We start from the raw sequence: 15,755 nt of genomic DNA on the forward strand, positions 1-15,755 counted from the left end.
GTTCAGGTTGGCTAGCAAAAGTATAAATCGTATAGCTGGCCAATCAATCAAGAGTACAGAAGTTTAGTTAAGGCAGATGAGGCTTCCAATAGGGTTTACCTTAGCTTATATGGATGTTCATATGTGCTTATGGATGCTTATGGATGCTTATGGATGCTTATGGATGCTTATGGATGCTTATGGATGCTTATGGATGTTCATGTGTGCTTATGGATACTTATGGGTGCGCATGTGTGCTTATGGGTACGTGTTGGTGCTTATGGGGGGCGCATGTGTGCTTATGGGTACTCATGTGTGCTTATGGGTACGCATTTGTGCTTATGGGTACGTGTTGGTGCTTATGGGTGTGCATGTGTGCTTATGGGTACTCATGTGTGCTTTGGGTACGCATTTGTGCTTATGGGTGCGCATGTGTGCTTATGGGTACGTGTTGGTGCTTATGGGGGGCGCATGTGTGCTTATGGGTACTCATGTGTGCTTATGGGTACGCATTTGTGCTTATGGGTACGTGTTGGTGCTTATGGGTGTGCATGTGTGCTTATGGGTACGCGTGGGTGCTTATGGGTGCGTGTGTGTGCTTATGGGTGCACATGTGTGCTTATGGGTACGCATATGTGCTTATGGGTGCGCATGTGTGCTTATGGGTACGCGTGGGTGCTTATGGGTACGCGTGGGTGCGCATGTGTGCTTATGGGTACGCGTGGGTGCTTATGGGTACACGTGGGTGCTTATGGGTACGCGTAGGTGCTTATGGGTGCGCGTGTGTGCTTATGGGTACGCGTGTGTGCTTATGGGTACTCGTGTGTGCTTATGGGTACGCATGTGTGCTTATGGATGTTCATGTGTGCTTATGGGTACGCGTGTGTGCTTATGGGTGCTCGTGTGTGCTTATGGGTACGCGTGTGTGCTTATGGGTACTCGTGTGTGCTTATGGGTACGCATGTGTGCTTATGGATGTTCATGTGTGCTTATGGGTACGCGTGTGTGCTTATGGGTACTCGTGTGTGCTTATGGGTACGCATGTGTGCTTATGGGTACGCATGTGTGCTTATGGATGTTCATGTGTGCTTATGGGTACTCGTGTGTGCTTATGGGTACTCGTGTGTGCTATGGGTACGCATGTGTGCTTATGGGTGTTCATGTGTACCCTAACCTGTTGTCGATTTTTTCTTAGGTCTCCTGGGATGTCTATAAACTCTACGCCAGATCCATGGGCTATTTTTTTGTTTTCTTGACGATGGGACAGATGCTCCTGAACGCTGCCGTTCAGGTCTACTCAAGCATATGGCTGAGCATGTGGACAGATGACAAGAAGTTTATACCGAAAAATCCTTTCAACTACTCTGATGATGAAATCAAGAATACTATGAATATGTATCTCGGAGTTTATGGAGGCCTTGGTGGCCTGCAGTGTACGTTAAAGATTGATTTGAACTACAGTCGTACCTTACCACGCGAGCTTAATGCATTCCCCCGGGGACCGAACTCGAATGTCAATTCTCTCATATCTCAAATCAACATTTCTTATATAAAATAACTTAATCTACTCACACCCTTTACCAAAGCATCCAAAACAGGATATTACAATGAAAAAATGTGTTTTTAAGTGTTCTAATATACCACTTACACTGACAAATTAACAAATACTTATCTAATGGTTATGATCTGCAGTAGAATATAACACTATTATGTGTAGTATGTACTGTACAGAGTTTTTGACTGCAAGACAGATGATAGCTGCCAACGGCGGTGTGAGAAACACCTGATGGCAACACATTTGGTGTACTTCATTTTTGTAACACTGCGTGGCTTGATATAAATTTTTAATTTAATTTGAACGAATTTAGCCTACTAAACACGTTTAAAAATAAGTGTTAATTTTATGTTACACTAAGCTTCATTTCAATTTGGGTTTTGTTCAGTTTCTATGTTTATTCATCCAGTTTGAACCTTTTTATCTCGCTTTCGTCATCGATTTTAACTGGCCTTTTTAGCTTTTTCAAACTGATTTGATGAGAATGACCGAGCAATACTGTTCTCTTGCGCGTCCTCTCACACACTCGACTAGCAGCCGCATCGGGAACTGTCTCATACTTTCGTATCTCAAGTTCATCTTATACTCTTATCGCAAGGCAAAAGTTTACTCTGATTTTTCCTCGTACCCCTAATTGCTCCTAACTCGTATGTCGATGTATGAATGTTTGTCTTTTTGTTTTATTTAGTTCATATCTGAATGATTCAGTAGTGCAAAGAAGTATAACGGACTACTTTGCTGTTAGCATGATTGATAAACAATGGATTAGGAAGACGATGTAATTGTTGTTGTATATAAATATCAGGTAGGAAGTTAACAGATGATCTTCTATAGGATTTCCCTGTTTATTAAATAAAACTTAGAATGGGCGGTCCCACGACACCTGAACCAACAATTCCTAGGCTGATATTTTTTTATACACATTAGCCAATGCAGTCAAATAAATTTAGTGTTTCACTATGTAATCTACTACTAACCTTTGCGTTTGATTAGTAATTGTTTTTTTTTCATTACCATTTGGTTTAAATATTTCATAAAGGTGTGTAATTGCATTAAAGGTTTACTTGCTACAAAATTCACATTACAGTTATTTGGTATCATAAGGTTCACCATTTCGTATTACTCTGCTGTGTTGAAGGCGCAAAAAATGTGGAAATGGGATTACAAGCTCTTAAAAGCTCAAAAACGAACAGTTAATCACAGCCATCTCAAAAACGCCGTAGTTTGGAATGTCTTTATTTCGATGACGTACTCGAACATTGTGGTTATTGTATTGACACGTGATGTTATCACATAAAATGAAAGGCCAATAAAAGGCTCAATATAAAAGTCTCCTAGCACTAGTTTATGACAAACACTTCAGGTTTTAGTGGAAAGCCCGAATCAAATATAGATGCTCGCTACTTTACAGTTTCGCTTCAGTTTGGTCTAATCATCTAGTCGTAATCTGATCATGTAACCCATATTTCCTGCCAAATAGCGCAAAAAATTTCTGCAGCATTTTTTTACTATCACAGGTGACCAACGGGCTCGTCATGTTAATCAGAGGATTATATGCACTTCGAGCTAAGGTTCAAAAATGGAACAAATTATTTACGTAATATTTTTTAAAAACTGAACAAATTTTTTTACGGTAGATTTTGAGATATCAGTGCTCAAAATGACAGCATTACAATGATGATGAAACAGACGCGCAAGGACAATATACATGCACATGGTTTTATTGAATGCGAGAAGTATATTTGTGAAAATATTTCGACGAATGAGGCTGCATGAAAGTGTAAACGGAAGCAATTTTGTTCAGCTAGATCCTATTTGAGCCGTTTTTGAAAGGGATCCCAATCTGCAGCGTTTTCGTGATGGCTGCGATTAACTGTTCGTTTATGAGCTTATGAAGAGCTTGTAATCACATTTCCACATATTTTGTACCTACCACACAGCAGAGTAAGACATGGTGAATCTTTTGATATCAAATAACCGTAATGTGAATTATGTTGCAAGTCAACCTTTAAGTCAAGCAAGAAACAGCCTTTTGCACTACTGTCAAGAAATGGTAAGGTTTAAGGTGAATTTGATTGCCACTAAATTGTTAGTGAAGGCGATTTCAACTCTTAGTTTTCATTCTACTGAGGATATTCATTGAGATTGTGCTCCGATTCTTGGAGTCCTGACTCTTTTGAAGGTTTGTTCACTTGCTGTGCGGCTAGCCTTTTACACTTTTGGTATTTTGGAGGGCGTATTGCATGCACAGTTTCTCCTTATTTGAGTACATATTAGTCCCAGTTGCCTGTCATGGTACTAAGAAATGGTATCATCCAGGAGTGGGGTTTTTAAAATGATGTTACTATTTTGGCTTCATGGATTTGTTTATCGAGTTTCTCTATTTTTAGCGTTTCTCACCTTTGGAATGTGCTTCGCCTTTGCCCAGTGTTCGGTGAGTGCATCTACTGTCTTACATCGACAATTGCTAACCAAGGTTATGAAAGCGCAGATGGTCTTCTTTGACACCAAACCGCTCGGTCAGATTCTCAACCGATTCTCCAAGGACATGGACACGCTAGGTACACCCTCTTTTAAAATGTTTTTCCTTTTTCATAATCAAACATTTAACCTATGAGCTCACTGCTTTTTTCAATGGCTCTATTATTCCATTTTGCACTAGCTTTAGCTTCAGTTTCTGCAATTGAATCGGAAAATGATCTAGTTCACTAGCAAGTAAACTCTAGATGCATAAATGAGCGCAGGATGCATAAAGGAACCCTGGATAGGTAATTGAAAGCTGGACGCATAAATGAACCCTGGATGCTTAAATAAGCCCTGAATTCCAGACCCGTATAGCTTCACAAAGTCCCGTGACCAAGGGAAGTGGAAGCGTGTATGAGAGCTCGCTCGTTTCCAAACAAACAGGCCATGCCCACTATTTTTGTAGAAGTTATAATTGGGAGGCCAAAACATTAACCAACACAAACTACTCCCATTCGCAGTCGCTCTGAAATTGATTGTTGTATTACACATAATTTGAAAGGACAAAATTCCCTACAGGAAGCTACTAATAATCTTTTGTAAAAACGTAAAGTAAATTCTAAAAAGTGAGATATCGAGAGTGAGGTATGAATATTCCATTAGAGATCAGTATATCGATCGGGTTTGTTTGGAAATAAGCGTTTCTGTTTCCGGTTTTGGTTGAGGGACTTTGTGAAGCTATATGGCTATGCTGAATGCTGAATGCGTACGGTAAATGAATGCTGAATGTGTAAATGTGCCCTGGATGCATAAGTGAGCCCTCGATGCATAAGTGAGCCCTCGATGCATAAGTGAGCCCTGGATGCATAAGTGAGCCCTGGATGCATAAGTGAGCCCTCGATGCATAAGTGCGCCCTCGATGCATAAGTGCGCCCTCGATGCATAAGTGCGCCCTCGATGTATAAGTGAGCCCTCGATGCATAAGTGAGCCCTCAATGCATAAGTGAGCCCTCGATGCATAGGTGAGCCCTCGATGCATAAGTGAGCCCGTTGTTTAACTGTGCAAGTGATTTAATGATGGGTGTTTGGAGATTTTGAGAGTGGTCTCACTAGGGGTCTGATTAGCATGTATGTGAACCGAAGTTGTTCTATGATTTACGAAGTTGTTCTATGATTTACAGCGTGTTTCAGAACTACTGTTATAGCGAATACTTTCATAAGAATACGCTGTTATTGACCGGTTTCCAAATGTGCGAATGAAAAACACTTGAACGTAATTGCACATGGATTGAAACAAATATATTATCTATTATATTATGTGTTCTATGTAAGGAACTAAACCAAAAGAGTAATACTCTAGAAAGATACGTTTATATTGGCACGTTCAAGTTAGGAACAGGCAAGTGTAGGTATAACCGTGGTGATAGGAGATATTCTAATAGGTAGAGGTAGTGATTGTCTAATTATTCTAATAGGTAGAGGTAGCGATAGTCTAATAGGTAGAGGTAACGATAGTCTAATAGGTAGAGGTAACGATAGTCTAATAGGTAGAGGTAGTGATAGTCTAATAGGTAGAGGTAGTGATAGTCTAGTAGGTAGAGGTAGCGATAGTCTAATAGGTAGAGGTAGTGATAGTCTAATAGGTAGAGGTAGCGATAGTCTAATAGGTAGAGGTAGCGATAGTCTAATAGGTAGAGGTAGCGATAGTCTAATAGGTAGAGGTAGTGATAGTCTAATAGGTAGAGGTAGTGATAGTCTAATAGGTAGAGGTAGCGATAGTCTAATAGGTAGAAGTAGCGATAGTCTAATAGGTAGAGGTAGCGATAGTCTAATAGGTAGAGGTAGTGATAGTCTAATAGGTAGAGGTAGCGATAGTCTAATAGAACCGTATACTTCTTCGTCTTGTTCATTTTTAGAATTTACATACTGAAATGTTGCCATGGCAATGATATCCTTTGAGTTAACAATGAGTTAACTAAATTGGGAATAGCCAGCATCTTTAGCCATATTTTGTAGACAATGTCCTCGGGTTCACAATTCTGTCTCTCTTCAGCAACTCCATGGCAGTAATTGGAACGGTTATAGTGATTTGCTACAGCACTCCCATATTCCTTATTGTTGTCATTCCTATCGGAATCCTTTACTACTTCATTCAGGTTTGTCCTCTCTTTTAACAAGGTGAAACCTCTCATTCAAATACATGGGAAAATACTTGACACCCTATTGTTACCGGAGGAATTATTGCTAGTGTTCCCTCGTTATACCCGAAGTTCCACGATATCGATCAGTTTTACCTGATATTGTTGCTGCTTCGGGAATAATCAATATACGGAACAACTAGTAACCCCAACTACCACTAGTTGATGAATTAAAGATAAACTTACACAAGTTCTAGTAGATTTTATCTGAAACTATCGGTATTTTCCTATCATTTGCGATTGTTTTTGATGTTTGAGTTGATCTGACTGTCAGAATGTTTGTAGATTGAAATGGGCAATACTTGATTGCAGATGAAATGCTAAGATTTAAGCGAATGTGCCATTATGATCAGTGTAAGTTTAAGATGGTCAGTCAGATCACCTTAAACTTAAAGAACAATCGCAAATGATAGAAAAATACCCAAACTTTCTGATAAAATTTACTACAGTTTTGTTTTAAGCTCATCGTTAAGAATAGATAAACTTGGTACAGCACTGTAGCTGGTTTATGTTCAAGTACAACAGTGCATCAGTGTCGATTCTCTAATGGGTCGAAGCATTTTCTGATAATTCTATAAATAAAGTGACAATCACCCTTCATCCATCCTCTAACAGGATGACAACACGTTTTATTAACAAAAGTTAGAGTAAACAGTTATGTGACAATATTTTTTCATTTTTTGTGAGACTCAAGAAGCAGTTTATTTTTTCTGATCCATTGATTGGTTGTTGTTTTCATCAGTGATCTAGTGATGCTCTGATTGGCCGAAATGAACTTCACTAGGCTCCTGATATCACTCGTCAATAGAAAGGTTAATTCTACTTGGACTCGTTGTCATTTCTTAGCGGTTCTTCATTCCAACTACGAGACAGCTGAAGAGGTTGGAGTCGGTGACCCGCTCTCCCATATACACACAGTTCAGCGAGACTATCACAGGAGCACAGACTATCAGAGCGTATGATGACGAGAAGAGGTTTATGCAACAGTCTGAAACGATGGTAGAACAAAACATCGTCTATTTCTTTGCTGGATGGGCTGCCAACAGGTGCGTCCCGTATGGGTACTTGTTATAAGTTGTAAGGAATTTTTAAGGAACATGTCATAAAAAGCTGGTCAGCACTTAAGTCCTCAATATCATTTCATTGACTCTCATCGGAGTAAAGGAATGTAAGGCTTATGCAATGAGTTATGAGTCTTTAGTTGCTTATTTGTTGTTGATATAACCTATATTTTTATATTTAAATAGCCTGTGTTCCGATATTTAAGTAGCCTGTGTTATGACATTGATATAGTCTATATGTTGACAATGATATAGTCTGTATGTTGATAGTGTTATAGCCTGTGTTTTGATATTTTTATGGCTGCATATTGATAGTGATATAGGTTGTGTATTGATATAGCCGTTTTCTGATATAGCCTGTGTTCTGGGATTTCTAGTTTGTATCCCAATACAACATTCAAATAACTTTTGTGTTGATAATGATATACATTTAGCCTGTGCGTCGGTATTTAAATATAGCGTAGGTCTGAATTTTTTCCTCCGATTGCTACTTGAGATTTAATGAATCCATTTTATAAAACTTTAAATCTCCACCGTAAGTTAGTGCGATTTTCTAGTTCAAAGCGGCTGACATAGAATCATCATTTTAATACATATCAGGTAGATGACCATCACAATAGAAATCATGTATAACTGAAACATAGAGTTGTTTTCAGCTTAGAATCCTGTGAACTTGAGGAGAGTGAGTACCAACTCATAAAGTGTTGAGTATATCATAATGTAGCATATTGGTAACATGAATGTATGAAGTGAGTACCAACTCATAAAGTGTTGAGTATATCATAATGTAGCATATTGGTAACATGAATGTATGAAGTGAGTACCAACTCATAAAGTGTTGAGTATATCATAATGTAGCATATTGGTAACATGAATGTATGAAGTGAGGTTGATCTAGTGCTATCATCTTTCTAATCTTCAGTCATTGGTTAACTGTGCTTTTCCATACTTGGTTTATACACTATACGCACATTTTTCAATCGTTTCTATGTTATCAAGTGGTTATAAACCAATTACAACCTTCCATCTAACCAACCCCTGCCCACCTGGTTGAGATATATCGATATACATCGACTGCTAACATGAGCTTCTTGCCACTACTTTCAAAATGCCCTGGTAGCAAAGTGTCAGTTGATATAAAAGGCGATGTATTGTTTGTTTTGCAGATGGCTGGCTATACGTCTGGAGATTATGGCAGCGTTCATTGTATTCCTTACAGCTATCTTCTGCGTCATATCCACCGAGGTTTCATACCTGAGTGATCATTTGAACAGCAGTCTTGTTGGGCTCGCCATCTCGTATGCCCTCGCTGTAGGTTACAACTCTTTTTCTAATTATAATAGGGGCTCTACTTATGCTTATCTTATGTCTTGCGTGGTAGCTCTATGCTTTCAGCTGCGCCTGCTCATAATTGTTCTGTCGATCTGGTGCTGTTTGTTAGCTGTACCGTTTGCCATGGCGGTCAACAATATTTTATTGTATTGGCAGCTTCATACATTGGGTAGATTAGTTAGAAACTTTCCCTAAAAAGCTGTTATCAGTTGTACTCTTGATATTTTTAGTCAACTCAAAGTCTCAACTTTTTGATCCGCAACATCAGTGACCTCGAGTCTAACATAGTATCCGTGGAGAGAATCAAAGAGTACAGCGAGATCACGCTGGAGGCTGCCTGGAGAAATGATCATAACGCACCTCCGAGGTAACAAAGTAACACATTGAGACGAGATTATGGACCGTCTCGTTGCATTTAGTGACTGATTTCTTGAGGTCATTGTACATCAAGTACAGTATTTGCTGGGATTTGCTTTTTGTGTATACTGGCTTTTAATTGGTGGTTGTTAGTGTTACGAGTCCAAAATTGATTGGTTGAACGTTGCAGGGACTGGCCAGCAAAAGGTGCTGTGGAGTTCAAACGTTATGCGACACGATACAGACCTGAGCTAGACCTTGTTCTCAAGGAGATTGATGTTTCTATAAGGGCTCAGGAGAAGGTGAGCTCCTTATTGGACAGCATACCTCTATGAAAACTCCACTTTTTTAGCTGTTGGTTTTAACTCGAAACTTTTGTTAAGTTTTGTGGGAATAAAATATTTTGTTTTTGCGGGTGCAACTACCTTCTGCATTCAAATTGATTTTTTTATGTTTGAAATATATGCCTTGAACAAAATAATTTTGGAATTTTACTTCAATAAATTGGGACTTTTTTAAAATATCATTGTAACAATTAAAGTTACATATTTTTTCGAATGCAACTGACTTCAATTACTTTCAATTAACACACATGGTGGCACAGTATTCATCTGTACGCTAACAATAGTTCTCTTTACTTGTGTTTGACCTTTATAAATATTGAATCATTCATTAGTATTTGGTAATATCTAGGTCATCAGTTGCAGTGTTCTGGATGCACATTTTTTGTGATATAGGTTGGGATTGTGGGACGAACTGGAGCAGGAAAGTCGTCAATGACATTAGCTCTGTTCCGACTGATAGAGGCCTCCTCAGGATCTATTCATATTGATAATGTCAACATACACGCCATTGGCCTTCATCAACTCAGGAATAAAATCACTATCCTTCCACAGGTCAGCACCCATTTGTCCCCTCATGTACCTCCGCCCGTTGATTGATAAAATGTTGATGATCGGTATTGCACACTAGTTCAGCCGTGACTAGTTCAGCCGTGACTAGTTCAGCCGTGACTAGTTCACCCGCGACTAGTTCATCCGCGACTAGTTCACCCGCGACTAGTTCACCCGCGACTAGTTCACCCGCGACTAGTTCACCCGCGACTAGTTCACCCGCGACTAGTTCACCCGCGACTAGTTTACCCGCGACTAGTTTACCCGCGACTAGTTTACCCGCGACTAGTTCACCAGCGACTAGTTTACCCGCGACTAGTTCACCAGCGACTAGTTTACCCGTGAGTAGTTTACTAGTGACTGTTGTATACAAGAGTATGTACTTAACATCACTCAACAAAATATTGTTTCTTACCTCTGTTGCTTGAGGCTACACATGAAATGTATTATGTGATCACTTCACTTGAGCAGAAATACATCACTCATACTCTGCTATGATTCTAATAGTTATTCATATTATTTTCAATATAATTATTACAATTATTACCAAAAGTACCATGATCTAGTCTTTTGCTGAAGAGCTCCTCCCTTCTTTCACCTGTCAGATCATGAATGCATTTATTAGTTGGCCAATTCGTCCTCAAACAGATAGACTGTCCTCTTCTCACTACTATTTATTTGCAATTCGGAGTTGTCTTATTACATATTTAAAACTTGTATTAGTTGTAGCTGTAGCAACACTGAGGATCACTGTAGCAGATAACAAGCTATAGACTGTTTACTAGCTTTGTCATTCCAAGTAAAATGATGATGGAGCCATGTTTTGATCTTTAAGGCATTTGATGTCTTTGTCAGCAATAAGCCTTACAATTACTACCCTTAGAATAGCTGCTTGAGAATGTACTACTGGCTGCATCTTAAAATAATTTTTCATCAGTCTTTTCTCTAAAAACATAACCAACATTTTCTGATAATCACACTCAAATCTTGCTTAATTTTTACTCCTATTTTGCTAGTAAAACTGTTTCACGTGTTGGCATAACTAGTTGATTTTATTTTCAGGACCCAGTACTCTTCTCGGGCTCAGTAAGGGACAACCTAGACCCCTTTTCTAATTATTCTGATGACAGAATCTGGGAGGTGCTTGAACAGTCCTATTTGAAGGAGTACGTGGAGAAGCAACCCGAGAAACTTGGCTATGAATGTGGAGAGGGAGGCCAAAATTTGAGGTCCGTAACAGAACCTAGGATTTCAGGCTAGCTAGATATCTACACTGATATGGCTAATGAGCTTGTTATGCATTTGTCATCTGTTTAAAAAGCTATCTCTCTAAGGGAGATTCATATTAACTGATTTTTTACAATCTTCAAAAAAATTGTTATGCCATTTTATTGCTGCTATAAAACATGAAATAACAAGATTATAGTTTTACCCTTTAGTCAGCGAAGTGACATTCATGCTGCCTGTATTCTACACTCTCACACGGGCGGAGTGACATTAATGTCGCTGGCATAAATGTTTTTTTTTCATATACATGTACGGCGAGGAAGCAGACTGAGTTAAACAAATTATTACTTAGAGGTTGACTTGCAACAAAATTCACATTACAGCTATTTGGTATCAAAAGATTCACCATGTCTTACTCTGTTGTGTTGTAGGCGCCAAGTATGTGGAAATGTGATTAAAAGCTCTTAAAAGCTCAAAAAGAAAATTCGCCGTAGATTGGAATCTGTTTATTTCTCTGACGTAGTCATTACATTTGGTTATTGTCTTGTCACGTTATGTTCGCACGTGGATTGAAAGGACAATAAAAAGCTCAATATAAAACTTACCGTAGCACTAGTTTATAACAAACACTTCGGTTTTACCGAAGACCCCGTATCAAATATAGATGCTCGCTACTTCACAGTTTGGTTTCGGCTTGATCTAATCGTCAAGTTGTAATCTGATCATGTGACCCAATACTTTGCAAATAATTTCTGCAACATTTTTCGATTATCACCGGTGCCAACAGGCTCGTCATGATTATCAGACAATGCTATGTACTCCTTCGAGCTAGGGTTAAGCAATTTAATGAATTTTTACGGTAAGTTATAAGACATCAGTGCTAAACATGACAGCATTACAATGACGATAAATTAGGCGCGTAAGAACAATAGACATGGTTTTATTGAATGCGTGAAGTATATTTGTGAAAATATTTCGACGATTGAGGTTGCATGAAAGTGTAAACAGAAACTATCTTGTAACAACTATGTCCTATTTGAGCCGTTTTAGAAAGAGAATCCAAACTACGGTAGCCTCGTGTGGCTGCGATTAACTGTTCGTTTTTAGCTTTTAAGAGCTTGTAATCAGATTCCCACATATTTTGCATCTACAACACAACAGAGTAAGACATGGTGAATCTTTTGATATCAAATAACTGTAATGTGAATTTTGTTTGCAAGTCAACCTTTAAAGTAAAACACTAGAATGTTAGAACTATTACTAATTTCAATCGTCTTACTTTAAAAGTTTTGAGACAAAACCATAACACAAGTGTTAAGGTGTTTAAAAAATGGGTTTCGACACGTCATAACAGTGGTGTGTTAAGATGCTGGTACGTTGTGCGCTGCTCCTGAAGAGCATTCCAATCGTTCATCGAAACATTTTTTCAGATCAGGTTGTAAATCATTTTATAAATGGTGTGGGTCAGGTTTAGACTTTGTTGACTTCAGAGTAGAGTTGTGGTGATTCTTATGATTGATTCTCTCAGGCACCTTTGTCACTAAATCCACATCGGCCCCGACCATAAGAAAGCAAACATTCATTAGTTGATATTCGTATCATTTTGAGAATGTTCTGCTCCTCAGTTTTTTTGGGTTCATAAAGGTCAAACCAACTATTTTTTAACTATGACCAAAATGGGGAACGAAAATTTTTTATAATTTTTTAGAATTGACGCCCATGGGGTGGGAAACCCTGAAAAGAAATTGCTCATTAATAAACCCTCGTAATATTCTCAGCCTAAAAAAACGTTTCACTTAATAAAGTCATTTATTGACCATTGTTACAAAAGCGTCGTAATGCTAGGAACATCTGCACAGCTTCCTCTCTTAGTACAGAGTAGACTAGCTACAAAATGTGAGAGTTGTGACCACCTGTGCTTATGACCATGTACCGGTGATGCCGAGATCAAAACGAAATGATAAAAGTGAATTTGTGAGACATAAAACTGATAAATAAACACCAAACAGCTTGTATAAGTGTTTTTTATGAGACGATAAGTCAGTGTATAGTTTTGCATTCTAGTACCTTCATAAAAGTAAGGGAACGTTTCACCATCACTCTTTTGGGATGACTCTGATAGTTTGGTTCCCTTGCTTGATTTGGTTCATTGTTGACCCCACAAGATATAACAAAACACTGTGATGGCTCTTGCAAGAAGTCTTGACATTTGTAGGCCCATCTGACACACATGTATCACATATTCAGGTGCTGTTGGATTCTGTGCTTTTTGAGACAGTCACAGTCTCACATTCACACAGTCACATTGCGTTCCGACATTCCGTTCACAGTCACATTTTAATTAGGTATGCCACGCAATGGAAAGAAAATTGCGAAAAGAGAATTCTTTGTGTCGCAGATCACTCATTAGCGATGATGCCTCTATGTGAAGCATCATTAAAAATTTTCTTCTGAGATTATCGCCAAGATTTAATGTCTGTAGCCTCTGATAACCAACTGCTTGTTGTAAAATAGAGTTATAATTAATAGTATGTAATGTATAGTTAATGCTGAATATATTTTTACTACATTCCTCATCAAATTTTTTGTCAACGCTAGTGTAATTACTATGTCTTGCGTCTACCGTTAATTCTGGCATATTGACGATCACTCGGTGCATGGTTGTACCCGGGTTTTGATGATCACTCGTTGAGTAGCCAAGTTGAGGAGGAATATTTTTCACTCTAGCACTTTTGAAAAGTCTTACCCGAGTATATATATTCTACTTGTAGGCATTACACAGTTTACCACTGTGTTGCTCTGGCTGCGCGTTACACACCCTTTTCGGCACACAAATTTATCATTACTGTACTCCCAACATTTTACACACTACGAATCTATTCGTTTGCCACACTATCATTAAGAAAATTTACTGCTATCATTTCCATATGCCCACTCATGTGATAAAGCAGTTCAGATTTTCTTTGTAGTGTGGGGCAGAGGCAGTTGATCTGTCTAGCCAGATCTTTATTAAGGAAGACCAAAATCCTAGTTCTTGATGAGGCTACTGCTGCCGTCGACTTGGAGACCGATGATCTTATACAGAAGACGATTCGAACTGCTTTTGCTGACTGCACAATACTAACCATTGCTCACAGGCTGAACACGATAATGGACAGTGACAGGTGGGCATAGCTTGGCACTCGCAAGCTTCTACTGATAATACTATTTTGCAGTTGATGGTTTTGGCGTTATTTCAGTTTCTATCTAGTCCTTCAAAAGAATCACGGAAAAGTTGGACATTCTTTGCTGTGAAGTTGAGCCATATATTTTGTTTGTGATACCAGTGGCTCTATGGAGTGAAAAATTGAATCATGTTTGCAGGATAGAGACTGCGGTTGTAGAGCTTAAGAATCATTGTGAGTTTAGATTCATGAACGGACAGTTAATTGCAGCCATCACGGAAACGCCGTTGTTTGGAATCCCTTCATTTCGACGACGTACTCAACTCCCCCTCAACTCTTGTTAACACCTCCGGCTAAAACGGATAAATTATCTCAAAAACAGACGCAAAATTGTTTCCACTTGTTTATCAGATCAAATGCCACTACGCTTAAATAAGATTTCATTTTCATTCACTAGTAAATTAGTGGCCTTCTAGGTTGCTTGCATAGGACAATCAAATTACGAAATGCTAAATTTTAAACCATTTTGCTTTGGAGGTGCGCATTTATTACATATATCAAAATATGGCTTTAATCTATGTATGGCTTTGTTAATTGCTCTGCTCATTATCAGGCAGCTGCGTTTTACAAATTGTTCACTTTTACCAATGACTTATTTGTTTCCACAATTTTTTTCTAGAATATTGGTGCTTGACAAGGGGAAGGTTGCGGAGTTTGACACCCCTGATAACCTTCTGACTCAGGAAGATGGAATATTTTACCGAATGGCGAAGGATGCTGGAATTATTAAGGCGACACCAGAAGCCTCCGACTAATATAATAAACCTGAGATCCATTCATGGCATGCGTTTTTTTGACATGTTCGGCACGAATAGTAGCTAGTTCAGCCTTACTATCCCTTCTCTAACTACTGTGTTCTCTAGTATCTGATTGACCTTGTATCTTAGGTATTTGTATTTGACCTTTAACCTTTGTTTTTAATTTGCATTTCACTCTTTCTACCCTGGGTTCTGTATCATATGCTGCTACGCCCATTGTCACCACTGGATTGGATCACCAATTCATATCAATGAAGGATAAGGCAACTCGAAGTCTGCTTGTGTGATCCCATTACTCATTGTCCTTGACCCAGATCTTAATCATGCGCCCATGAGAAATCTTGTTGATGTCTAGTAGTAATTTTGTAATATGTAATATTTATCTTATTTCTGTATGTAATAGTGATTTATTTCGGTGTAATGTGTAATCTATCGGATTACTGAAGCCAAGCATCAAAGAAAGTAAACAAATGTTACATAGAGAGGTCATGTTGGTATCACATACCTGTAAGGTACTGTCATAATTTCCACTCGATAGTCTAGTGAACCATTTGCTCAGCCAGTATAATATTAATGTGCTAGATCATCACAACTTTCATAAATCCACTGTGTGTGCATTTAACATATCCAATTAGTTAATGAATAAATGTATTTTAATTGTGTCAAATATCTTTTTTTATTCAAGTGATGGTTCACAAACATGTTGAG

The 15,755-nt window shown here is 38.5% G+C and overlaps 1 protein-coding gene across 1 annotated transcript in view; it reads left to right on the plus strand.

Moving 5' to 3' along the window:
- Positions 1–15,714, plus strand: part of LOC137401586 (multidrug resistance-associated protein 1-like) — a 61,019-nt gene extending 45,305 nt beyond the window's left edge. Inside the window, exons 22-32 of the mRNA XM_068088015.1 lie at positions 1,175–1,412; positions 3,925–4,095; positions 6,014–6,153; positions 7,042–7,241; positions 8,423–8,567; positions 8,819–8,955; positions 9,136–9,247; positions 9,683–9,841; positions 10,901–11,067; positions 14,035–14,229; positions 14,909–15,714. Coding sequence (XP_067944116.1) covers positions 1,175–1,412; positions 3,925–4,095; positions 6,014–6,153; positions 7,042–7,241; positions 8,423–8,567; positions 8,819–8,955; positions 9,136–9,247; positions 9,683–9,841; positions 10,901–11,067; positions 14,035–14,229; positions 14,909–15,044 — 1,800 coding nt within the window. The 3' untranslated portion in view covers positions 15,045–15,714. The remainder of the gene's footprint in view (positions 1–1,174; positions 1,413–3,924; positions 4,096–6,013; positions 6,154–7,041; positions 7,242–8,422; positions 8,568–8,818; positions 8,956–9,135; positions 9,248–9,682; positions 9,842–10,900; positions 11,068–14,034; positions 14,230–14,908) is intronic.
- Positions 15,715–15,755: the final 41 nt, after the last annotated feature.

The sequence above is a fragment of the Watersipora subatra genome, chromosome 8 (genome assembly GCF_963576615.1).
Source record: "Watersipora subatra chromosome 8, tzWatSuba1.1, whole genome shotgun sequence".
Taxonomy (NCBI): Eukaryota; Metazoa; Bryozoa; class Gymnolaemata; order Cheilostomatida; family Watersiporidae; genus Watersipora; species Watersipora subatra.